This window comes from Acartia tonsa, chromosome 12, assembly GCF_053477335.1.
Source record: "Acartia tonsa isolate MP-2025a chromosome 12, ASM5347733v1, whole genome shotgun sequence".
Taxonomy (NCBI): Eukaryota; Metazoa; Arthropoda; class Copepoda; order Calanoida; family Acartiidae; genus Acartia; species Acartia tonsa.
In genome coordinates, this window is record NC_137271.1 from 32,102,275 (window position 1) to 32,130,030 (window position 27,756).

The 27,756-nt window shown below is 31.2% G+C and overlaps 1 protein-coding gene across 1 annotated transcript in view; it reads left to right on the forward strand.

Annotated features, from left to right (window-relative positions):
- LOC145333029 (uncharacterized) overlaps window positions 1-27,756 on the forward strand; it is a 243,153-nt gene that overhangs the window by 134,622 nt on the left and 80,775 nt on the right. Inside the window, exon 10 of the mRNA XM_080178178.1 lies at window positions 7,380-7,485. Coding sequence (XP_080034304.1) covers window positions 7,380-7,485 — 106 coding nt within the window. The remainder of the gene's footprint in view (window positions 1-7,379; window positions 7,486-27,756) is intronic.

Below are 27,756 nucleotides of genomic sequence, written 5' to 3' on the forward strand. Positions count from 1 at the left end.
TAATCTTGTTTCCATTTCAAAAAGGCATAAGTTTTCATGAAAGCTAATCTTATGTCAATGATAATTTTAAGAATATAATTATGATAAAACTTACAGACAAAAAAAGGTATAGAGTAGCTTCGCTAATAATAAGTTTGTGTATGGTAAATCAAATATTTTTCCCATAATTTCAAACAATTTTCTTTTAGTTTCCTCTCCCCCCCTCACCTTCCCCATCTCTCTCTATCTCTCTCTCTCTCACTTTCGCTCTCATAGTAATGACCATTAAGTTCCGTTTTCTTAGGAGTACAGGGAAGGGGTTGTAGAAGATATATTGACTCCAATCCTGCCTTTGGTATCTTTTTTACAAGGGGGATTGATATTGTAGTCTCTAGATTAATTTTCCTGTCAATATCCTCTCCCTCCCTATTAGAGTAAAACACTAGAGGAAGAAAGGGTTAAATAACTGTATCTCCCCATCGCAACCGCCTTGTGCAACCTTTCTATTGGGTCATTGTAAATCAACCAATGGTGACGCTTATTATTAACACAGCCAAGTAGCAGAAAATAATTTAGAAGCAGACGAAAGAGGTCTTTGAAAAAGGAAGGGAGGCAGTTGTCTGTACATACATCTATACTACACATCTGTTCCCGCCCTGATTTTTCTCCCACTGTCTTATTGAAACAAATGTCCTTAATATGTTGAAAGATAGATAGATAAATAGATACACACACACACACTCACACACACTCACACACACTCACACACACTCACACATACACACACTCACACACACTCACACACACTCACACATACACACACATACAGGCCTAAATTTTAAATATCCCAATTGAAAGACAATTGTAAATTAAGGACCCCCCATTTAACCCTAATGTATTCCCCCTGGCACCCCCCGGCGCCCCCTCTCCACCCTTCCCCGCTCCACTATAGTTAATTTCAATCCTTTTATATTAGGTGTGGGTTTAAGGAAGCCAAAAGAAAAACAGCAAAAAGTATAATTACTATAGTTATTAGCATGATATACTAGTTATATAATAGCAAAAGAACGGTTAATTGTAATTTTAAAGATGTAATATTTAAAAATTTGCAGGGTACACCCAAAATAACTTACAGACAAACTTTAGAAGACGTTCGGACAATGTCTAATTGTAGAGTAGCTGCGCTACCAAAAAGCTGTACGTCTATCTAGCATCTAATGAGTAGATAATTAATGTAGCAATTGTTTCAATGATAGCATTCATTATATAAAGAAATAGCACACTCAATAAAACTCTGGATAAATGGATGGGACAATGTAAAATTAGTCTTCCCTCAGTTTAAAGTTAGCAGGGATATAGGAATAAGACAATGGACAATAAATATTATTGTGTGGAGTGTTTCAAGTGGAAAATTGGGGATATAACTAATAATAAAGATTACTTTATCAACCATTTTCCTATCCCTTTCCTCCTTGTAAATTAAAGGGGAAGGTTTAATAAGAAAAAAAACTTTTTGGTTTCTATTTTTTGTGTCCAAACTTTTAACATTCTATAGATTTGCCATTTTAAAGGCGATTTTTTGTTAGAATTTTTGCAAAAAAAAAACATTGCACAATTTTCCTTTTAATAATTTCCAATCAAATATTTATTTAAAAGAAGAATTGGAGAAAAAATGTCTTTTAAACACATTTCTTTTTAAGTCCGTTTTGCAAAATTGCCTTTGGAAATGAATATTTTTTTGCAATCCTTACATACATTGAATTAATAGAGATGTACCAGCACTCTTAAAAATGATTTAAATTTTCGGTAAAAATAAATACTGCGGGGCTTATCTTGTTCTCTATAAAACCTAACCTAAATTAAACAATAATACATGAAAACCAATCCCCAATTTTTGAAAAGCTTTATTTAGATTCATGGCCTATTTTTAACTATTTTATTTCTAATTAAAGATTCTTAAGAGTCATATAAGTATATACGCATATATTGTTATATATTGTGTATTGTGTTTAATCGTTCGAAGAATCAACAATTTAAAAAAGAAATGATTCTAATTTGCAAGGACGTCCAAGCTTTCTTATAAGGGTGTACAAAATTTAATGTAGTTCAATTTTTGGGGGTTGGAAAATACCCCTAACCCTCCCCCCCCCCCTTTAATGGTTAGGGGGGATGGAAATGGAAGGAAATTACCCCTGAAATTGTACCTGATACGCTAAACGGACATACGGACGGACACAACTTCAAAGTAGAAAAGCTTCGAATTAATCTTTTTTTTTTACCGTGAACGGGAGAATTGTCATTTTGAATGACACCCGCAATTTTATGAGAAAAAAAAATTGCAAAATGAAAAGATTTTAAAATCTTTTTTGCTGCTTCAAATTGATATGTTAAAAAAGATAAAAACTAAAAGGATACACGTGTTAGACCTAGTAGTATTATATTGACATACAATGTTAGGTCATAGATAAAATTTTATCGACATTATAACTGCATACTTAGGTTGCAGGGATCTAAAGGGATAAAGCAATAACTAATAAATTGATGTACATCCCCAATGGTGATACACAAAATTAACCCTGCTGGAGATTAAAATTAATGGTTGAAATACTCAACTAAATGAACAAACCAATCAAAATTATAAAAGTCCCAATAGTTGTGAAGCCAACGAATAAGATAACGTTATTATAAAACTTTGGGGACTAGTTTAATAAACAGCCCATTGTCCCCATTCGCTGTCTGCTTATGTTGACTTAAAAAGAATAATTTTTACAGAATATTTTTTTCTATGTCGATATAATAGCAGCATCAAAGTTCAACAGGGAATTATGAAAGCCCTGCAGCTATAGTGCAGTAATTTCCTTAAAAATCAAAATCTTATTAATTAATCAGTCCAGTCAAATTTTTTCATATGTCTTAATTAATTTTGACACTTTAGTCTTTTTATGAATAATATTAAAGAAATATGTCAATTTTTTTAATGACCATGAGAGTGAGAAAAATATGGCTTCAAAACTGATTAATTTCCACTGGCTTAGAACCGGTTCTCAGCTATACTTTAAAATCAATTATATAGATCTTGTTACAACATTATAACCAAGTTTTATATTAACGTTTTCTTATTCGTTAGCTTATCAACGTTTGGGGACTTTGATTTGTTGGTTCATTAAGATCAGTGTCCAAACGTTTCAAAAACTAATAGTATTCTACAGACGCAATAATTTTGTGTATCATCATTGGGGATGTACATTAATTTATCGTCCATTGTATTATCCCTTTAGGTCCCTGAGAAGAGTGTGATAAATTTATTATTTTTTTTTGGGGGGGGGGGGGTGTTACTGTAGGCCATTGTTAACCCAAATGGAAATTGCTCAAAATGCATTGGAATTAATTTGTCAAGTAGGAAAAATTTCACTTTTATGCATTCTCCATGGCTTAAATTGGCATGAGCCACCAGTTAATGGGGGGGGGGTGCTTCTTACCTCCCCCCCCCCCTTAAATTAACTAGTTTGTAGTAGGTTTGTCAGGGAGGAAGGGGAAGTATTTGACTCTCTTATTCGTTGGCTTTTAAATTTTGTGTAAAGGGTTAATTTTGTTAATTTTCATTAGGGATTTAAATGATTTTTTTGTACATTGTATTTGTCTTATTAATAGGTTCTTTCAAATAATGCTTTTTATCATTATTTTGAATGTAAATAAATTTTTCATCCATTGTCTTATCCCCTAAGATCCCTGAGTTTAGGGGGGGAGGGGGGGGGAAGATAATTAAGGGAAAAGGTTGAACGGAGGTTAAGAGCCAAAGTCATGTTCAACTTTATTGCTTTCATTTTATCGACAACTCAATATTTTCTATAAGTACATCGTAGACATTATTTTTATAATAATGGACTTTATGTCGACGTAAATATTAGCCTTTTTAATAGCATATCAATTATGAATACTTCATGCAATACTGGGATCTATAGGGATAAGATAATGGCTGATAAATTGATGAACATTCCTAATGATGATACACAAAATTACCTCATATGTAGATTTAAATTAGTGGTTGAAACGTTTGAACATTCAACTAAATTAACCAACCAATTAAAATATACAGAAGTCCCCAAAAAAGTTGTTAAGTCAACAAATAAGAAAACGTTATTACATGGCTTTGGGTAATAGTGTAAAAAACAGCCCATTGTCCACTCTCTCTCTCTTCATACAATACCATGTCAACAGTTTGCCTTCAAGTTCAACAGGGAAGAGCCAAGGGTCGTCGATTTAGTTTCTCTGAAATCAAGTTTTTTTAGTCAGCTCGAATGACGGGAGGCGGGAGTTGGGGGGGGGGGGGGGGGGGTAAATGGCGTTAGGAAAGAAAAAGGGAACCACTGATTAATTATTTTTCATTAAAAGAGAAATAGAAGGATAAAAAAAAGAAATTAATAGTTATTTCTCGCATCGTATAATAAACAGCTTTCCGCGGATATAGAATGTACAATTATAAGATTAAACCAGTTTTTTAGCCCCTAGGTTCCGAAGGCACGGGCTAAAAAACTGGTTTTAATCTTATGATTGTACATTTTTATATTTGTAGAAAGCTGGATATAATACGATGCTAGACATAGTTTTTTCGTATGGATGAGAACAGGTTCCTATCCACCGGATTCGAATGAATACGAGAATAGTAGTTACATTTTTTGCCTAAATACTATGGCAAAATAAAGTCTTGATTTTTAAAATCCGCATTTTTAAGCGCAGCTTCTTTACAATTGAGGTCTTTCTGTAAGTCGCTACTTTCTTAGTCATAAAAATAAACAGTATTTGACTTGTCTGATTATAAAATTAAAATGTATACACTGAACGTTTTTTATGTTATTTGTTTGAAATTTTGCACACGCAAATAAATTAGGTTGGCGCTGTAGTAAAAAATTGCAACCGGCATAAGGGGGGGGGGGGGTAATTAACAATCCTAACTAAGACATAAAAGTCAATGAATGTTTTTTGGGTTAAATTTCGCCGGGGGTGTAGGGAAATGTTTCTTGAAGAAAAAAAGATCGTATTTGTATCCAAGCTTCCAAAATACACCCCAATTTATGTTAAACAAAATTACCCCTTCTGTAGATTAAAATAGAAGAAACTTGCTAATTTACAGCCCCCCTCCCATTCCTGAATGTTTGAAAATTATATTTTTGGCCAATTAAATCTGATTCCAACCCACTGTATCCCAAAAGAATGTCAACCCAAGTTTTTTACAAAGTTCTATCCCTGTAAAACTTTAGTTTTGGTGTTTATTCACTTACGCACATGTATTACATTATCATATCATCATAACTGCGAATTATTACAACATCACATAATGCCCTTTCTCTTTGCTTTCAATCTACGGGCTCTGTATTGAAAGGGGATGGTAGGGTGAAAGAGAATAGCTCAAAACCAGCCAAAGTGTATGATTTTAAATAAAAACTACTCTGGGACTTGTGTCAAAAATCTCTAAAATGAAGAACTCAATCAGTTCATTGGTTAAATAGATCTTGACAGGCAAACTAAATAAACTTACTACTTTATATGTATATTAGGATATATAAGTTGGAAGGAATTTTAATGTTAGGGGAAGATTTGAAACCTGCATCAAATTTTAAGGATTTTTTTTATAAAATTCGTTTTTTGTATAATTCTTTATCTAAATGCGGAAATACAATTTAAGTGAATTAATTTCGACCAATAGGATAGGTGGATTAGAAACTACCTGCGCTTTAATTGCGTGAATGATGTACGACACTTAAGCTTCTCCATTCAGGGCGCAGATAGTTTTCAATCCACCAATCACAGATGTCAAAATTAACTTAAATTGTATTTTCCTACCTTAATTGCCCCTAGAGGCTTCTATGGGCGTATAGGATTATATTCCAGCTTGTATTGCAAATATGAAACACAATTTCAGATGTGATAATATGCGGAAATGAATACACACCACCCTTCTTAGTTTAGCTTCTAATTAAACATTTACAAACATTTTTTACACACAAATCTTTTGCAAAGACGGTTTCCTTCGGCTTTTTTTGTAAGTAGCGCAGCTACACTAAAGTTAGGGTTCTGGGACTTTAAAAGATCCACAACATGATTGTTTAAAATGAAGTAATTTTTATTAAACCTCCCAAAATCATTGGGACTTTAGACTGTAAATTATACTGGTACCCAAAGTTTTATAAACCCGTTCTCTTATTCCTTGAATTAAAAAAGTTCGGGATTTTATAAATATTTTGAAATCTCAAGATATTTCAATTAATATTTTAGATTTACAGAAGGGTTAATTTTGTGTATTATCATAATTCAAATATTATTAGCTTGTTTTCGCTGTGCTTCTTATAAACATAAAAGTCCCTGTTTTAATTTTTTTACCTTCAAATGTCCTATTTTTTCTTTTATTTTTGTTCCTTAGTAAAATTTTTATGAAGCATTTAAAATAGTTTTTTAAGGCAATAGAATTCTCAATGTTTTGTATATATTTAATGATGTTTTTCTACACTACATATAAATGTTTTATGCATTTTTAAGTCATCAACACGTTCCCTTTTTTTAGGCCATTAAAAGAAGTTTTTGACCCATTAATGACATCAACAAGTAGTGCAAAGAATCCTAATTGGAATATTTATACCCCCTGTTCACTTTTGGGCTATTGTTATATCGACATAGGACTATATATTATACTGGTACCCAAAGTTTTAAGAGCTCAAAACTTTGGGTACTTTAATTATATATTGATTTGTTTCATGTTGTTATTATATTAACAGCCAACTTTTTTAAAATACGACTGTCGACAGTAATAAAAACGCCATAAAATTACAATGTCAATAAAGATAACTTTTTAAAAATATCCTAATATCTAAATCAAATGTCAACACAAAGTCACACAGCTTAACTGGGTTTATACTTTCACGAACCAATAAAAATTTTATTTTCTAACCCATTTTTTTCTACTTTTTAGTTCAAAGTACAATATTTAAGATTTAAAAGTACAAAATCACCAAAAAAATATTACAATTATGATAACATCCATAAAAGCTAATATAAAAATTCAGACGATAGGACAAACGAACATTAAAACGTGAAGAGTGTCTGAAGTTAATAAATCAACATGTTTTATTGGGACGTACAGGACTTTCTGGTAACGATAATAGAATTGCTACGCTTTCTAAAGCAAACCCGACTGTTACAGGAATCACCAATGCAAAGTATAAAATCGATAAGAAAATTCTAACATGACAAAATTAATTAACTATAAGACCTACCCTAATTAAAAGTTCTAGCAAATAAGTTAGAACTGATATTTTGTAAATTAAAATATCTTATGCTTTATTTTTCTCTGTTTCTGAATGTTTTAATTTAATAGAACAATTTTAACACTATTTATCTATTTTCAGGGGCCTAGCCGCGAGGTTGCGTGTCCGTTGCGAGGTGTGCAACCTGTTGTTCCCATCACCCAGCGTTCTAGAACATCATCTTATTGGTACTAGGCACAGTAAAAAGGTGAGTTTGTTTAACCTAACCTAAACTTTAAAAAAAACTTGTGGATTTTTTCATTTTTTTTGCATCCAAACCGAAACTAGATGTGACATGATACCTCCATCCATTTGGAGTTTGATTTTAAAACTTTGGGGGTTGTACGAAGTAACAGTGTCCAAACTTTTCCTCCAATGAGTTTTTTCCCAATATATGTAAGTATGTATGATATTCAGGGATAAGACAATGGACGAAAACTTAATATGCACTTCCAATCATGATAAACAAAACTATTGGTTAAATTTTTTATCCCTTCCCAGTAATATTTAACTTTGCTTCTAACTATTGAGAAGCTAGTAAAAGTGGCGGCACAGATTATGACGTCAAAAAAAATTAATAAATGAGAGGGCACTATAAATTTTATTATTGGTCAATTACTGTGTATACAGGCCTCTCATTGGTTAATTTTTTTGACGTCATAATCTGTGCAGCCACTTTTACTAGCATCAACTATTGAGCTAAAGATTGAGGTGTAGATTACCATTTCTCCCATTGTCCTTCCCCTCCCCAACTTATAACTGGCAGTGTGAAAATTGTTTAACATAAATGACAAGAGAACTTTTCAGTTCTTTGCCCAGTTTTTTTTTATATAGGTGTTGGGGGTGCGATCATTTCCCCATATTATTAGGTATGTCAATGAAGTGTTTTATGTTCGCAAAAAGACACAATAGCAAGTCTGTAAATTGTAAAAATCAAAGAAGAGTTAACAATGTGAGACTGAAGATCTTAAGTGATGAGAAAATGGACAACATTACTATTTTTTTGTGGGTTAAAATTATCGGTTGAAAAATTAGCACACTGCTGAATAGAACCAACTAAAAAAAGAATGTATTATTAAGACTTCGGGGGCCACTTCCAATGAAATTTATAGTCCAATGTTCTTTCCCTTCTAAGCTTGAGTTATTGTATTTTTTTATAATTTGGGGGAACTGATCGGGTACAGTTTTTGTTCAATTACATTTGCAAGAGGTTTTCTTGCCAGAGTGTGGCATCATTTCCATTAAAAAAGGCCTTTCATTTAATGATATTTAATAATATTTGCTATTGAACCAGGGAGGGAGGGGACATTGGGCTGTTTATTAAACTAATCCCCAAAGTTTATGATAACATTTTCTTAATCGTTAGATCAAAAAATTGTGGACTTTTGTCGAATTTTATTTGGTTGGTTCATTCACTTGATTGTCTAAAGATGTTAACCCCTACTTATAATCTAAAGACGGGGTTGTTTGTGTATCATGATAAGAGATGTACATCAATTAATCGACCATAGTCTTATCGCCTTAGATAACTGCATTATACTTTTATGTGATTATGTAACAATTTGCGGAAACCATAAAACACCTTTCTTGTCTGATATAATCAGAGATTTAAGGACAGACTTATAAAAATTGGAAATATGGGGTGATATTTCATCTGAAAAAAAAACTATTTGGTCATTACTTTAACATATTATTAGGTCTTATAAATATATACTATTTGATTGGCTGATTAGTTTTAGGCAATATTTTTTATTCACATAAAAAATCTATATACTTATCCTTTTTTCCGTGGAAACGTAAATAAAAAGTAGCCTATCATCGTTTTACAAGTTAGCCTTTTCTCCCTTTCTTTTTATTATTAAAATACATATGTATTTTATGTATCTATCTATTCTTATAAGTAATTTTTATATATTTACTGTATAATCCAAAAAGGGAGGGGAATTTGGGAAGTAAATTATTCTGGTACCCAAAGTTTTATGACGAAGTTATCTTATTCGTTGGTTCAAAACCTTGGGTACTTTTATTAAATTTTGATTAAAAAATAATGATGTCATAAAGTTTTTAATAGTTTTAATCTTCAGTAGAGATAATCTTGTTTATCAACATTGTGTGCAAATATATCAATTTATCATCCATTGTCTGTTCCCTTAAGATCCCTGAGTGGAATTCCAATGAGTGCAAACAAAAGTTACCCTTCTGTAGATTAAAAATAGTGGTTGAAAAACTTGGGTAATGCCAGTATGAACCAACCAATAAAGTCCCAAAAATTTTAAATAAACGAATGTGAAAACTTTTTAATAAAACTTTGGGTACCAGTATACTTTTTATCTAAATGTATACAAGGACGTCCAAGGGGGGTTAAAGTGGTGATTACCCCTCTACCCCCCCCCCCCCCAAATAAAAAGCTTGGACGCCCCTGAATATAATTGTCCCCTTCCTACCTATTTTGTACCTTCAAAACTTTGAACTATATAACGGACATAAAAATAATAAAGTAAATTAAATCAATCTACCTAACCCCCCCCCCCCCCACCCTATCTCCCCCTACTTTTTTATCCTAGACCATAGTTTAGATTTAATCAAGGGGCAGGTTCTAGTATACTTAAAAAGAAATAGCAAGTAGAGATCTTAGGGGATAAAAAAAGGTGTGATAAATTGATATACAGAACCCCCAATTATGATTGAAAAAATTATCTCTTCTGTAATGATAGCGACATACTAAAGTCTTTAGTTGATATAATATAAGATTAATGAAAACGAAGAAAGTCGCTCAATGTGACGTCATATAAACGAAGGATTATACATTTTTTTTTAAAGTTTTCTTTCCAACTCCTCAACTCCTCATCCCTTATTATTTGACGTCAGAATTTTTTTTAGCGACTTTCTTCGTCTTCAGGATTAATTTTCTTTTTAAATATAAGTCCCCGCTCCTTTTGGTTAAGATTATATCTGTTGCTAAAAACAAAATGACCCATTAGCGCGCCCTTTAACATCTGAGGTCCACCTACCCTGTACAACGTTGGTCCTGATATTATATCGACATTAGTCTATCGTCAAAATGTAATTTTTAGAATAATGTTATGCTTGTTATTAAAAGATACAGTTCCTTATAGTCGAAATAAACATTGGAATTGCATGTTAATGAAAGACTCTAAGTCTAACAAGGTTATCCAGGGCTTTTTTGCCACTCTTATCCCCCTTTTGTCTCAACTTTTTAGGTCTTTTCTCTCTTTCTAATTGTTTTTCTCGCCTCAATATGAAGGAATTAAGTATAAAAACTAAAAATTAACACTCAATAATGCCAAGTATCTAAACGGATAAGGCAATGAGGATGATAATTTTATATTCAACTCCAATGATGATAAACAAAATTACCCCTTCTGTAGATTTAAATTATTGGTTGGAAAGTTTCCTGAGCCAACTAATAAAAGTTCAGTGAACGTATCCAAAGTTCTTATTCTTTGACTTGCACTTTGGGTACTTTCATTAAACTTGATTGATTGGTTAAAACTAAAAACTAATAAGGTTAAAACTTTTACCCTTTAATCTTATAATTTTATACTATTGAAGGGGTAATTTTGTTTGCTATGATTAGGAGGATTCATCAATTTTTTAATATTGTCAAAATCCTTGGTAACATCACAATGTTGAGTTAAAAAATGAATTTTAAAAGGAGTTTTATTTCCCATTTACCTATCACCAAAATGCCTGATTCAAAACAGCATAAAACCTACCAGAAAACTACTTTTTGTGGCCATTGATTTAAAAAGGAATTTGGTTTCTATAGCTGCGTCCAAATCGATTTACGACTGACCCGAGAGAACGACGCTTTTTTGGTCATTTGGAAATTGATAAGGGCGTTTTTTATATGTTCGTTTTTTTTACATAACATTATTTACATTTTATTACATTTATAAAAAAGTATTTCTTAAAATCCATGGATGTTAAGGGATAAGACAATGAACGATACATCGATTTACATCCCTAATGATAACAAACAAAGTTACCCCTTCTGTAGTTTTGACACTTTTAGTTTGGAACCAACCAATCAAAAATTTAATAAAAAGAACCCGACTTATGACATTTTAATTGGTTGATTTTTACTACCACTAGACTTTGCAACCAATAATTATAATCTACATACGAATTAGAAAAATGCACATCTATTTATCTGTCATTGTCGAAAACAGTAAAAGTGTCTGACTATGACGTCAGAAAAAAATTAACAATTAACCAATGTGAATACTGGCTTCTCATTGGTTAATTGTTAATTTTTTCTGACGTCATAGTCAGACACTTTTACTGTTTTCGTCATTGTCATATCCCCTGATATCCCTGTAGAGGGTCCTACTTGACACCCAACTAGCAGTGTCTAAACTTTTCAACCAATAATTGTAAACTACATATGAGGTACATCAATTTATCTGCCATTGTCTTATCCCTTGCTATCCCTGTTGGGTCCTACTTGACACCCAACAAGCAGTGTCTAAACTTTTCAACCAATAATTATGAACTACATATGAGGTACATCAATTTATCTGCCATTGTCTTATCCTTGCCATCCCTGTGGGTCCTACTTGACACCCAACTAATACCCGCAATCATGTATTGACACTAGGCTCTGCATACAAATGGCCACAAATGTCCCAACAACAAATTTAGGGGTTAACACCCTCCTTAGAATGGTTGAGGGAGATGGAGGGGGGGGGGCATACCCCTCTAGAAAATGGGTAAATAGATAGATATAAAGAAACGTTAGGAAAATGCCTAAAAGAAAAATGAAATAATAAAGGTATTACCAACAAAATACTTTTTATTTAACGTCAGTCTGTAAGTCATTATGGGTGTAAAACGTTTCTTTACTGCTAAAAAAGATAGATTTGTTTTAAAGATTCCTATGACAATTAGGCATCTATTTAATAATTTACTTTGTCCATCTATTAAAGAAAAATTAAAAGTCAATTCTAATTGTTCTTCGGATGGACGAACGCACAAACATTATCTAATTATAGAGTAGCTAGACTGCTAAGAATTATTTTTTTTAAATTTTAACATCCTATATTCCTGTTTTGTTGACCCATCGACGCCTTGAAACATGAATAACAATTATTTTCTAGGCATAACTTAAAAATAAACAAGGATGACAACATTCATAAGTAGCGAAGCAAAAAAATTATGAATTGACAAACGGACAATGTGAGTTATAGATCAGATGTTCAGTTGTCATAACAAAGAAAAGAAAGAGAGAAAATATGCAAAAACTTTCACAAATAAGAGTTTTTGTTTTTTAAGCTTAACCAGCAGACAGACAAACAAAACAATGTATAATGTATATAGACTAGATGTCATATGAATCATCACTAAAATTTTCTGCTGTCTAACTTCAAAAGTAGCCAAGAAAATCTTATTACGGATTGACTAACTGAATGACGGACAGACAAAGTAAATTTGTAGAGTAACTTCGCTCTTTTAAAATAAATAGACATTCATAGAAGAAAAAAAGAAATTTTCTGTCTCTCCAATACACATAAATAGCTTCAACATGTAGAAGACAAGATCAATAATGTCAATAAGTAGCGGAGTACTAACAAATATGTTTTTATGTCAATGAAAATTAATCACATAACCAAAACAAAAATCCTATTCTATTATAAAAATAGTAAAGTTTTTATTTTTTTCGTCTAACTGAACCGATCAAGTTCTCCAATTTTAGGAAGCTTTACAAGACTACATGGTGTTTTTTTTAGGCTACTTTATATTTTAATTTAAATTGAAATGTCCTCAGCCATTAATATGGTTTCATATATATTAAAAGAAGCAAAGCTGGCCGTTAAATTTGACGTACAAACAAAATATATTGAAGCGAGGCTGCGCTATAGCATAGGGCGTCGTTAACCATTTAGGTTGCCAATCAGATAGAACAAACTTTTGGAGACAATATTCAATAACAGAATTTATTAGAGGGCCCAAAAACCCAGGGAGGTAGGGGACATTGGACTGTTTATTACACTAGTCCCCAAAAGTTTAACAATAACGTTTTCTTATCAATTGGCTGAGCAACTTTGGGGACTTTCCATAAGTTTTGATTAGTTGGTCTATTTAAGTGTCCAAACGTTTTAACAAATAACTGTAATCTACAGAATGGGTAATTTTGTGTATCATCATTGGGGATGTACATCAATTTATCGGACATTGTCTTATCCCTTTATATCCCTGCATTAAAATATCAATGTGTCGTTATTATGTCAGCTATGGCCACCTTTATTTACTGCAATATCGTCGACAAAAACCATGGATTTAGTTAAAAATTGTACATAGATAGTTTAGTCATATTTCCAATTGTCAACCTTCTAATGATAAGAGAATCTATTATAAACATCTAGAAAAAGTTGGATACGTCTTTTTCCCCTCATTTTTAAATGGCCTTTCGCTTTTTATGCATATTTAAATTTCATTTGGTCACTTTGTTGGGGATAATGATGACTTTGGATCATTAACTTTTTTGCCAACAACTTTGCGACCCGTCAAAAATAAAATAAATGTTTTCGTTGTTTATATATGAACTAGTTGTGCTCTTATAAATTAGGGGGAAAAGGTCAATAAAATAGCTTAAAAACATCCCAGAGCTGGTCTTTAAATCATTTTAATGGTGATTTAGATCGGGGTGCGCCGAATTTCAGCCAATCACAGAGCGTCATTTTTAAAATGCCGCGCTGTGATTGGCTGAAATTCGGCGCACCCCGATCTGGTTCACCACTAAAATGATTTAAAGATCTAGCTCAGGACTCTTTTTAAATCCTAAAATCAAACGGGACCTATGTGAAGCTTTCGCAGTCTAAATCGGTTCAGCACGAAGAAAAACAGTTTGTCACTAAAATAACGCTATTTCGATAATGTATCAGTTATGATTATTCTATTTCATGCCATATATCATATCAAAACTAACTTTTAATTACCTTAATAATTAATTAAAAATTGTTTTTTCTTCTAAAGAAATATCCCTTTCTAATTGTCATCATGTAAAGAAATTTGAACTCCTAATATTAAAAAGAAAAATAGCTGGGAACCATTTACGGTTGTGCTGTTTAAAAAGTTAAAAGTAATCCCATTTATTCTTCTTATCTTTAGCATTTCCCTGTTAGGCGTGGAAGCTTGTATTGACATACAATCTTGATAATTTATGTCGAAATACCATCAAACTTTTTAAAATTATGCAATGCAATTTTTAAATTGAGAAAATTACAATTGTCCTTCGTTGATATAATAACAGAACCCAAGACTATCAGGGTGGGTATTTTTTTTTGGGGGGGGGGGTGTCCCACTCTCCAAGAAAATAGTTATAAACCTTCCCGGGACCTATGAGAAGCTACCCTGTAAAGGAGAACCCGATCAGTTCAGCGGTTAGCGAGAACCTTCACTACAAACAAACAGACAGACATCGTTCTACTTTGTATTATAGATATACTATTATGCTTGACATATTCCAACAAGACTTTTGAAGGTTTTAGGCTGTTTTACTGACCTCCTTACTTTTCTTTACCGAAGAAAAATATTTAAGAGTAGCATAGCTACTGAAAATCGCCCGCTACTTTAAAAATGACATTTATGGCAAGCATTACATTGAGAGATGGCAGTCCATGTTAGTCTTGGAAGTGTTGCGTTGACATTTAATTTTAATGGATTATGTCGACTGATGACATATTAACGACATGCTTTTATAGAGCACTGCCAAAACTGTTTAGATTTGTGTCGACTTTATGGTTTAATTACAGAGTGGTCTTGGCTGACATGATATCGACTTATCGATAGTCTATTGATATGTTAACATAGTAACTAGAAAATTTATTCATTATTCTTTCAGTCTTTCGAATATTAAGAGGATAATATTAAAGCAATATAGTCGAAATAGACCATTAAACCTGCATGTCGATAGTATCGATTGACAGGTAATAACAGCCCTAAGTTTAGCAGGGGGGCATCGAAGAATGGCTTGCGCGAGTACACAAAACATTTTGGGAGTCAACCAAACAACCAGGGGGGGAGGGATCATTGGACTGTTAATTACACTGGTACCCAAAGCTGTATATCCAGAGCTGGATCTTTAAATCATTTTAGTGATGAGCCAGATCGGGGTGAGCCAACTTTCCACCAATGAGAGCACAGCATTTTATAAAATGCCGCGCTGTGATTGGCTGAAATTTGGCGCACCCCTTCTGGCTCACCACAAAAATGATTTAAAGATCCAGCTCTGGTACCCAAAGTTTTATATCCAGGATATCCTATTCGTTGCCTTAAAAACTTTGTTTACTTTTATTGAATTTTGATTAGCTGGTTTTAAACCATTAGTGTTCAAACTTTTAGACCATAAATTGTAATCTACAGAAGGTGTAATGTACATCAATTTATCTTCCATTGTCTTGTCCCTTGATATCCCTGCAAACATCTCACAACTTCTTCAAGAATATTTAAAAACAGTTTAAAATTTTATAATTTTTGCCTCTAATTTTTCTGTCAATAATAGTTTTATTAAACTATTGGCTGCGCCCCTGCTAGGAAAGAGAGGAAGGTTTAGTAGCTTAAAACCATCCAAAGAATTTAATCTAAAAGTTTTTTTTTTAAGTTTTAAACCATCCGGGGACCTAATTAAAGCTCTTCTATAATGGAGAACTCAATTGGTTCAATGCCCAGCGAGATTTTATCGGACAAATAAAAACCTTACTATTTAATACAACAAGATTATGTATTTATTTACAACATATTATTGTACAGTAATGTTAAATTTTTTGTAACTCTAACTTTGGAACTTTTAGTAAATTAACTTGGTGAAGATTTTCCTATAAGCATTATCAAAATAGCTTGAGATGGGTCACAAGTTACCAGGGATCTGAAGGGATAAGACAACGAACGATAAATTGGTTTACATCCCCAATGACCACAAACAAAATTACTACGTCTTTAGATTGAAATTATTGGTAGAAAACCAATCAAACAAGTACCCAAAGTTTTTATGCTAAAGAATAAAAGATTGGGTACAATTACAGTCCAATGCCTTTGGTGGCTGGATAATATTTAGGGGGATGAAAGTTGTGTAGATTAATTATCCTTTACATCCGTGGAAAGAAATGAAAAGAAATGTCGGGGTTTAAATAGATTATCCATTTTGGGCATTTTAATCCGGCCTAAATAAGTTGTTGGAAATTCGAACATTACGGCGTCCTGTTAAGCTTGTGTGCTGTTATTATATCAATATGTATAACAGCTTGTCGTTAGAATATCAGTAATTAACACTTTTAATAACACCATATAGTCGACAATAACTTGTCAATTTATTGTTTCTGACAGACAGGAATTAAATGAGTTATGTAATCATTTTCCTCCAATAAATCAGTTAATTTCAGGGATTATAAGGGATAAGACAAAGGAGGTAAATTGTTGCACGTACATCCCCATTTATGATAAACATAATTGCCTCTTTTGTAGATTAAAATCATTGGTTGGAAAGCTTTGACACTGAAAATTTACAAATGAAAGTTCCCAAAGTTTCTAGGCCCACGAATGAGAGGTCATGTTAAATTAGAGTCCAATGTCCCCTCCCTTCCTCCCTGGTTATTTTAATCCCCCCCAATAGTTTGCCAAATAGAAACACCCAATTAAAGCACTTACCAAGGGCAATTATGTCCACAAGTAGCTTTATAATTAGCATCTTATAAAAGAAGAGTATATTTTTCTGTCTGTGTATACCTAATGAACTTGCTAACCCCTGGACCGATATGGTTCTCCTTTACAATGTACCTTCTAATAGGTCCTGGGAAGATTTACAACTATTTTGGGAGAGGTTACTATCATTGCACCCCTAAAAAATAGCCGATAGCAAATTTAGAATTTAAAGTAATTTGTTTAATATATATTTCAAATAGCTACCAAATGATGAATTTTACACTAAGAAACATCAATTTGTCGTTTATTGTCCTTTTTCCGTTATTAGTTTTGTTTATTACTTATTATTTACACTATTTATGACATTTTCAAAAGAAATTTACAATTCTTAAAAATGCCATTTGTCATAAAAATTCTCTTTACTAGAAGTTTAAATAATAAATAAGCAAGAACATTTATGTTTATAAGTAGCGCAGCATTTTTTTTAATGAAAAAACAATAGATTATCATACAGTATATATAGAGAAAGTGTAGGGGGATTAGACAATGAACAATAAGTTGATATACATCCACAATTACAATAAACAAAATTACCCCTTCTGAGATGTAAATAAATTCGAACTATTGGTGAATAAATTCGTACTACCCAATTTATAAGTACCAACCCAAAGTGTTTAACCAACGAACTAGATACATAAAACATTGGGTACCATCATATACAGAAAAATGATTTACCCCCCTTTATTAATCCTTTTTTTGGGATAAACGTGTTCTTGATTTACTTGCAAAGTCCCGAAATAATTTGTATTGCTAAATAAGGAGAGACATATTAATGTTTGTTTATGTCGTTATTTTTGCAGGGAATCAGGGGAAAAAATGCTTTAAGTTGATTAGTTGGTTCTTAACCATTAAAATGTGATCTTTCATCAAAATAAAAACTAATTGGACTGTAATTCTTCTATTAATATTTTTCTTGAACTAACAGCATTTTAAACTATTAACAGAATAAAACTATTTATATCTGCTGGATTAAAACCAGTTCTCAGCTATACTGAAAAATCATGTATAGCATCGTATATCCTTCAATTTTCCTCGAACATTAAAATGAAAATCTTAAATTAACACCAGTTTTTTTAGGCCAGGTTTTTAATTTTATGATTTTTTATTTTAATATCCACAGAAAGCTGTCTATAGTACGATGCAATAAATAACTAATCCTGAAATCCCTGCATAACTTTCCATAAAAGGGGACATTTTTTACTCCATAACAAATTATGAAAATTTTTAGAAATATTTCATTTGTTTATTTTGTCCATTTTACAATATTTTACCATTTTTATCATAAAAAAGGTTTATTTTCATTTTAAGTAATGAAGCTACTCTATATCTAAGGCTACTCCGTTCATACTTTACTATTGCAAAGAAAATTGATGTTATTGATCATCATAAATTTTGATCTAAATTGCTTGATCACATTACAATAGTCATTGATTTATTAAAAATTTAATACACAAATTATCTAAAACATTTTCATTCATTTAAGCTTCTAAATTAAAATTACAATACCCTTAGATAAAATTAATTCATTTGCTAAACTTGTTTAGTAAAAAAAAGTAAACGAGAACGCATTTCTATTATTAGAATAAAGTTACTTAGCCCTTTACTTTATGTCTAGGGATGGTTTTAGGCTGTTTTTATGCCCATCTCATTCATTTCAAAATACGGAGCCCATTGATGCATGGGGTGCAGCTGCTAATAGCAAACAAAACATTATTTTAAAAAATTAGCACAAATTTTATGGACAAGAAATAAATTAGCAAAAAAATTGCTTCTCTGGCTGATTGGCAATTTCTTTTTAGCGCACTGACCCATCAATTTATGTTGAAACAAATGGCCGCAATTTTATTGAAGAGCTCCACCCTATGGATTACAATAGAGTTAGTACACTAGAGTGCTCGCAGTAGGGTTTAAGGTGTACATTTTATATTACAAACATTTGACATAATGAAACTTGAAATCAATATTTACTAGTTAAATCTTTTTCAAAAAAATAATTTGGAAATTTACATTTTTGTTGAGGGGGGAGGGAGTAGGCTTTTGGACAATCTATATTATTTATAATCAATATATAAAACAAGTATCTATTTATATACATCCCTATCAACTTTTATGCTGTTATTATATCAACATAAAGAGATATTTTATTATTATTAGAATATGGTTGCTTTACATTTTTAATATTATGGACGCTAAATTGACATACATCCTAAATGATAATAATTTTTTTGAAAAACTTCTATAGAATGAGATTATTGGTTTAAAACTTGTTTTAAACTAACTAAAATCAAATTTAAGAAAAGTTTTTAATTTTTTTGAGCCATCACCAAAGATAACATGGTTATAAAACTTTGGGTACAAGTGTAATTAACATTCAATATCCCCTCCTTCCCTGACTAATGCTTAATGTTTCTCATAATGTCCTTATAAATATCAGAAAAAGTATGAATTGTCGACACAAACTATTAAAAATATAAGTCAACGGAAGAACTCTTTGTCTAACAGGGATTATTGTATATTGTATATCTATATTTTATCCTATTTGCACCTAAATTGATTATTCTTTTGTTCAACCCTATATGTTTTTTTAAACCCAGTAAATTTGTTTGCTGCAATTATATCAACATAAGGCTTTAGTCAATTTGTCACTAGAAGAAACCCCGATGATATTAAACAAAATTACTTCTTCTGTAGATTAAATTATTGGATAAAAAGTGTGGACACTACTAGTTTAAGCCAACCAATGAATGTCCTAAAAGTACCCAAAATGTAAAGCCATCAAATGCGAAATCGTGTTCACAAAACGTTGGGTACCTTTATAATTTACAGTCCAATATCCCCTCCCTCCCTCCCTGCATTGTGCTACTTTTAATAATTTGTAGGTTTTCTAAAACGCCTTGTTTATTATCTGATTTTAAAATAAATTCTTCCTCCCTTTAGAGATAAGAGAAAAAAGATTTAAAGAGTTTGTGGCCTTTAGAACATGGACAAAAGATAATATATTTTGTCTTTTTAATGATTTCTTTTATTGGCGGAAAACTTAAGATTGCTAAAAAATTTAAAGAGAAATTGTTCTAAGAAAAGTTTTTTGTCTCTGCGTGTTTTAGTGCATTTGTTGTGTGTGTGTGTGTGTGTCTGTATGTGTGTGTGTGTGTTTGTGTGTGTGTGTGTACTGATCAAAAATGATTGATATATGGTTGGCTGTGCCAAATAGAATTAAAAACTCACTTCAATTACTATAATAACCATCAAAATTATCCACAAAAACTTTCAGCTGATTGAAATATTGAAAAATAATTTTAACAAAGAAGTTGTATCAACTTTTTTGCTTTTTATTTAAGATAGCTAGCCGGTTCTTTCAGTAAGTAGTAGATGTAAAATTTTTCATAGAATTCAGATATGCAATCGGTTTTTTTGTAGACCTCTTATTTTTCAAGTAATTTAAGTTTTTTTAAAAAATAATTAAGTCGGTTTTAAGGTACTAAAACGCAACAAAATAAAAGAAGAAAATGGCCAGTATGAACAAAAATAGTAAGATCTTTAATTTGACACCTTATTTTTAAAATTCTGTTGAGTAATTATTGAAAAAATCTATTTTTTTAACCTCGGATTAATAAAAACTTTAGAACTAAATATTTTCTCAAACAGACATAAAAAACATGGGTTCATATATACCTTTAGAATCAGAAAAATATTACGAATCTATTCTAAGCAAAATTGAAAAAGTTTTATAAAACTATTATAAAAAAATAAGTTTATTTTAAGAATCATAATTTTCGGCTTTGAAGGGTTAGCTTGAACCAAACCTGAACAAAACCTAAACAAAAGACAATGCAATGTAGCAGATATTTTTTAAACACAAGAAACAATAATGTATTTTTAACTGCATTGTTTTGAAGTTTATAAACAGACTGATGCATATTTGTTCATAATTTTTCATTCTTTACATGTTCTTTAATATCACTATATTTATTGTAGTATCTATTGTATATATTGTATGAACGTTCTCCTTTTTTTCTGGCAATTCTATAGGTTAATTTTATAGATTAAGCTTCCCGATTCGTCAATTTTTGCGATTTGTGATTGGCTAGTTTAGTAGTTACAATTCTTAAAATAAACTTTTTATTTTTTCTATTTTTTATTACAATTTTTTAAAACTTTTTCAATTTCGCTTAGAATGGATTCATATTATTTTTCTCATTCTAATGGTATATATGAACCCATATTTTTTATGTCTGTATGAGAAAATATTTAGGTTTAATGTTTTGATTAAACCGAGGTTAAAAAAATAGATTTTTTCAACAATTACTCAACAGAGTTTTAAAAGTAAGGTGTCAAATTAAAGATCTTACTATTTTTGTTCATACTGGCTATTTTCTTCTTTTATTTTGTTGCGTTTTAGTACCCTAAAACCGACTTAATTATTTTTTTTAAAAACTTAAATTACTTAAAAAATAAGAGGTCTACAAAAAAACCGATTGCATATCTGAATTCTATGAAAAATCTTACATCTACTACTTACTGAAAGAACCGGCTAGCTATCTTAAATAAAAAGCAAAAAAGTTGATACAACTTCTTTATAAATATACACTTTTAATGGTTACATAGTAACTTTACTAAAATGAAAACCCCAAGTTTAAATAATGCTAGTTGAACCAACCTATCAAGATCTAATAAAAGTTCCCAAAGTTTTTATGCCTATGCACTAAAAGGAAAACCCCTAAGTTTTGATACTACAAGTTTAAATAAGCCAATCAAGTTTGAATAAAAGTACCCAAAGTTTTTAGTAAGATAAAATAACATGTTTATAAAACTTTGGTTACCAATAAAATGTACAGTCCAATATCCCCTCCCTCTTTGTACATCTATCATTTAACGCAAGTCTAATAATGATATTCCTATAATTAAAAAAGATTTAATTTGCCAAACTAGCAAAATAAGTTTAAATATATCATTATAGTAAAAATGTTGTGTATCGTTGTAATTTCTAAATATAGACTTTAACGCTAGGTAAACAGGTATCGTTAATAACGGTAAAGTAAAATTTAAAAATATTTTGCAAAAATTAAAAAAGATATTTTGTAAGAATAGTGTCTTTATTAACTTAACACAAGAATATATTTGTCGATATTATGTCACTCACGACCACAATTAAGTCGACATAAACCCTTGAAATTGCATATTCATAAATTTTATTTATATTAAACAAAATTTTAAAATGAAAAGACCTCGAAATCTAATTTAAATAAAAAATCTTTAACTTATAAAACTGTTTATATATTTATGTACAGTTTTTTTTTCATTAGAAAAGCTACTCAATAGTTAAGATCTTTATGTAAATCCGTCAGTCCGTCATAGCGACTAGCGTTAATTGACGTTTTCTTTTTTACTGATTTTAACTACCAATTTTCTATTGTTGTTAACATGTTTTTGCTGCGCTACTTATGGACATATTCTTTTTTTTTATAAAAATGATAAACATTTTTTCCATTGACTGATCTCTCTATACTGTTTTATACAAATTTTAAATTTTCTCCCTTTTATCTCACTTTGGTAGTTTCGGTGTATATTTTAAATTAATTAGGAGATTTTTAAAAAAATTTTATTGTAACTTTTTAGTCAGCCACAGCCACTTTTATTTAAAGCAATTTAGTCGACTTAAGAATTATACCTTATGACTGATTTTTACTGCCATGCAGTCGACATATGACATTGTAATTTAAACTGGTACCCAAAGTTTTTTAACCACGTTATCCTATTCGTTAGCTCCATAACTTTGGGTACTTTAATTGAATTTGAGGGGTTGGCTCCAATTTAGTAGTATTCATACTCTTCAACCAGTAATTTTAATCTACAGAAGGGATAACTTTTGTTTATCATTATTGGTATGTAAAACAAGTTTATCTTCCATTGTCTTATCGCTAAATTGTAAAATAAGCAAAATAATTTTAATTTTGTCCGATACTTGAGATTCGAAGCCAAAGTGAAGAGGAACCATGGTTTGTCACAGGTCCTATTCCTCAAGTAGATCCACCTCTAGTATAAAATCACAATGATAAGCTACTAGAGACCTATATCTACTGTAATACAGTGTAATTTAAAGACTGCAGAACTTGGCTAAAGTGAACTTTGTTGATTACAACTATTCATACATCTATACACATTCAAAGGATTACTTTTTAAAACCAGGCATAAAATGGTTCAGTAAATTTACCGAAAAACAGGATATTTTATAGCAGGAAAATGGCCTAAAACTAGCTCTGAATAAATAAAAATCATATATCAATCTTCAGTCTCGCTGTTTTAGAGATTTTTAGGAGGTAACATTGGACTGTAGAGTGTAGGTTATTCATGTCTTCAAAGTTTTATAAACTAGTTCTTTCATCTTTTGGTTTTAAGACTATGGAGACTTGATTGGATAGTACAAACTAGTAGTATTAATCTTATCTACAGTGGCTCTATATTTAAAGGGTTTTAAAAAGGGCAGAAAAAAGCCTAAAACCATCCAAAGACCTAAACCTGGAAATGAAATAACTTAAAACTAGCCCTTTGTCAAGCTTACCAAAAATTGGTTCAGGGGTTCATAGAAATCTTAAGCTTCAGACAAAAAAAAACATTACTTCTTTATATGATTTACTTAACCCTTTATACCCGAGAGATTAAGTTTTTATTGCATTATTTCTCTGGATCAAATATACAAGTACTGAAAGTTGTTGTGCATACAATTCCCCATTTTATCATAATCCCAAAGTGTTTCATAATCGCAAAAAGGGATGAACAAAATGGCCCCTTTTCTAGATTCAAATTATTGACACTACTAGTTTTGAACCGACCAATCACAACAATGGTACCCAAAGTTTTGAGCCAACAAATAAAGTATAATATCGTTTAGAACTATGAGTACCAGTATAATCTATAGTTCAATGTCCTCTTAAATAAGGATTCTGTATAAAAAAAATCCTCTTATAAAGAAGAATATTTAAATACATTTTTAACTTGGTTATAGTTAGAGAAGCTTGATTTTGTTTAAAAATACATTTAAAAGGGTTATTTCGCAATTTTATTTATAGATATGATATGCTTTTAAACATACACTATAAAAGATAAATTCCCCGTCAGAAAAGTTTTATTACAGTTTTTTATGAGGGCGTGGGGGGGGGGGGGGGCACCTTTTGAGATTTATGTTTTAAAATATAACTTACCTTAACAAAATAGATAAAAAAAACTGTCATTGATACAAACAAAACCCCTATGTAAAAAAAACTTTTTTGGGAACACACAAACATAATAAAAATAAAAAATAAAAAAGTGGAATGATTTTTTATAGTGTACTATTACGATTGGGTCCAATAATTTTCTTAAGAACATTTTAAAATTTTCTAATCTATTGAAATGTATTTTTCTAAAGATTTTTTTCTAAAATAATTTAGAAAGTAGATAGCTTCAATTAAACCAAATTTAATTGAACCTCCACTTTCCCTTCTTAGAAATAGGTATACCTGAGAAGTAGATAGGTCTACTTATTGACCGATTGCTCAATTCTATATATTTGTGAGGGTTGGGGTGGGGGGGAGGGGAGGTGATTGTGTAATAAGTATATGTTTTAGCAAAAATGTGGTTATTAGTGTTCATTTAATAAATCCAATTTTTAAAAAATAATACGAGATTTAATTAAAGAAGCTATTAGGATCGTCATAATGGATATAGGATATACGTGGATATACTGACAGGAGAAAATTAGTCGTCTATTTAGCTTGCTAATATGGACCTCATTTATTGGCCAGTTCGCGCATCCAGTAGGAGGAGAGGGGATCGGGTAAAGAGGGTGCATAGGGGGTATTGTTATTTTAGCCAGCCGCGAGTATCACTTTTTCAGAGCACATGAAAATCTCGTCCAACATCCAAGTTATGATATATTGATTATCGTCATACAGTCAAATTAGCTGAATAGATGTACATATAATGAAGCTAATAACAGCACTTATTTTTTATCTTGTAACGTATGGACATCCGCTAGTGGTTGACTATTGTGTATTGACATACAGCAAACTCCGTAATTTAGTGGTTAAATATATGGGGCAGAAAATAATACACAATAAAGCATAAAAAAAAGTTATATTAAGTAGCGAAGCTTCTCTAAAATACATTTGACAATCAGCATCCAGTATACAACTCATTTGGACCATCAGTCTATCGGTTATGCTACAAATAACATAATATATTTAATAATCTCTCTCTTTTATAACACAGAACAAATTCGCTTTTACTCCCGTTGTCCATTTGTTGACACAGACCTTTTTGGGTCTCCTGTACTTTTGGGTGTCGTCATCCTTGTTGATTTTCAATAGCGCAGCTACATAAAATAAGCAGCTTAAAAAGTGATATGTCAATATTGTTTCAAAAGGACTTTCAGCTATTACTAGCATCTGTGCCTCTAGTATTTATGGGAGGAGGGGTGATAAAAAAGACTAGAACCATCCCAGAACCAATATGAAGATTCTTTAAAAGGGATAACCCAATCATTTCTGTAATTAAAAATGTTTAAAATGTCGATACGAATTTTAGAACCAATAATAGCGCATTGATTGTATACATCAGTCTTAACAATTTTGTATAAGTCACATAATGTCGATGAAAATTATAAATTTCACAAAGTCAACATTAGGCCTCCACAATAACAGAGTGAATATGTGTGTAGCAGGAAGGAAAGGGACAATGGGCTGTTTATTACTAGTCCCCAAAGTTTATAATAACATTTTCTAATTCGTTAGCTTAACAACTTTAGCGACCTTTATTGAAATATGATTATTTGGTTCTATAAGTTGAGTGCCAAAACGTTTTAACCATTAATTATAATCTACAGATGGGGTAATTTTTGTATCATCATTGGAGATATACATAAATTTATCTGCCATTGTCTTATCCCTTGAAATCCCTGTGTGTGTAGACAATGTCTTACCAAAGTTTCCCTGTACCAATTTATTTATAAAAATTTACCAAGAAATTCCGCCCCATAAAAAATTAGATATTCAGTCGAAAAAAAGTCTAAATATTATATTACAAGTTTGTAGTTATAAGTTTGTCGATATTATGTCAGCCATTAACACTTTTACTTCAATATCCTATCATATAAAGATTTTTGTTTCTTTGTCCGTTGAGAATTCGCTAACCACTGAACCGATTGAGCTGCCCATTCTAGAGATACTTTACGTAGCCCCCAATATGGTTCTATGCTATTTATATATAAATCAATGTCTTGGGATGGTTTTATGATATTTTAAATTGCCCTCCCTCAACTAGAAACTAAAGGCGCATCTACCAATTATTGGCAATTGCCAATTATGGATATACTATAAAATAAATTATAACTACAATAATACAATTGTGATAATGTAGAAGCAAAAAAATAAAATGGTCGAAATGGGTGCAACTTTTAGGGAACCGGTTTTTTTGTGGCATTATTTATGGTTTAGAGGGTACGAGGCCGTAATTTATTATCAAGTTTCTCTATACACAACTTGTTGTCGCTGAATAACAGGCATAAGACAATGGCCGATAAATGTATATACCTTCCAAATGATTATTACACACATTTTAGGAATTAAAATTACAAACTATTCAAAATTCAATATAAGTACCCAAACTTATTGTGCCAACGAATTAGATAGCTAGATAATAAAACTTTGGGTACCAGTGTAATTTACTGTGCAATGTCCCCTCCCTCCCTGCTGAATAGCAAACAAACTTTGTCGACATACAATTTTATTGGTTTTTGTCGTTTATTTGTCATTAATTAAAGTAATCATGGCTGACATATTATTGACATAACATTAAGTTCTTATGACATTATGACTACAGGCTTATGTTTATAAAATAACAACACAAATATAAATTAACATGTAATATAAGAATTAAGAACTTATTTCTTTATTTATTAGCAAATTTTAAAAATAGTAAATCTCAAGAAAATGTCACATTTTGTGATTTATTAGCAAGATTTCCCAAAATCTACGTTTTTTCTTAATAAATTCTTACATTTCACTAAAGATATAAATGAGAATAAAATCATTAAAAGTCTCCGCCAAAATGAACCAAAAGAACTGCAGTAGTAACCAGGGAGGGAGGGGACATTGGACTATAAATTTTTCTGGTGCCCAAAGTTTTATAATCACGCTAAATTATTCCTAACTAAAAAGTTTACAAACTATTTAAACAATATATTTAATGTACAAAAGTGGTATTTATGCTCATCATCATTGGGAGTGTATATCAATTTATCGTCCATTGTCTTATCCCTTGAGATCCCTGGTTTAACCCCTTTTTATTTCCTTTCCTTGGTTTACTAATGGAGTTACCTCTTTTTTGGCGTTGTCATAAACAAACCTTATAAAAAGCAGGTTATCAAAATAATAATGTATATAAGTAGAGCAGCAATAACAAGCTAAATTAAATTTTTGACAGTTATTGTCCATGATTTGCGAAATAGGACAATATCGTTGAATATCTGATTTAATTGGAGTGTTTTAATGTTTTCGAATTATCAAAATGGACTAATAAACAAAGAAGTTACAGTGTTTTTTAGTACTAGCGGAGGCTAGGGGCCTCAAGAGGTTTGATCAAACCAATTTTTCTTATTTTAGTTTTTTTTTAATATTTTTGAGGGGGGGTGGGGTATTTTTCCTTCTTTGGAAGGGTTGGGTGTGTCCCACCCCCCTAGAAAATAGTTATAAACCTTCCCGGGACCTATTAGAAGCTACCCTGT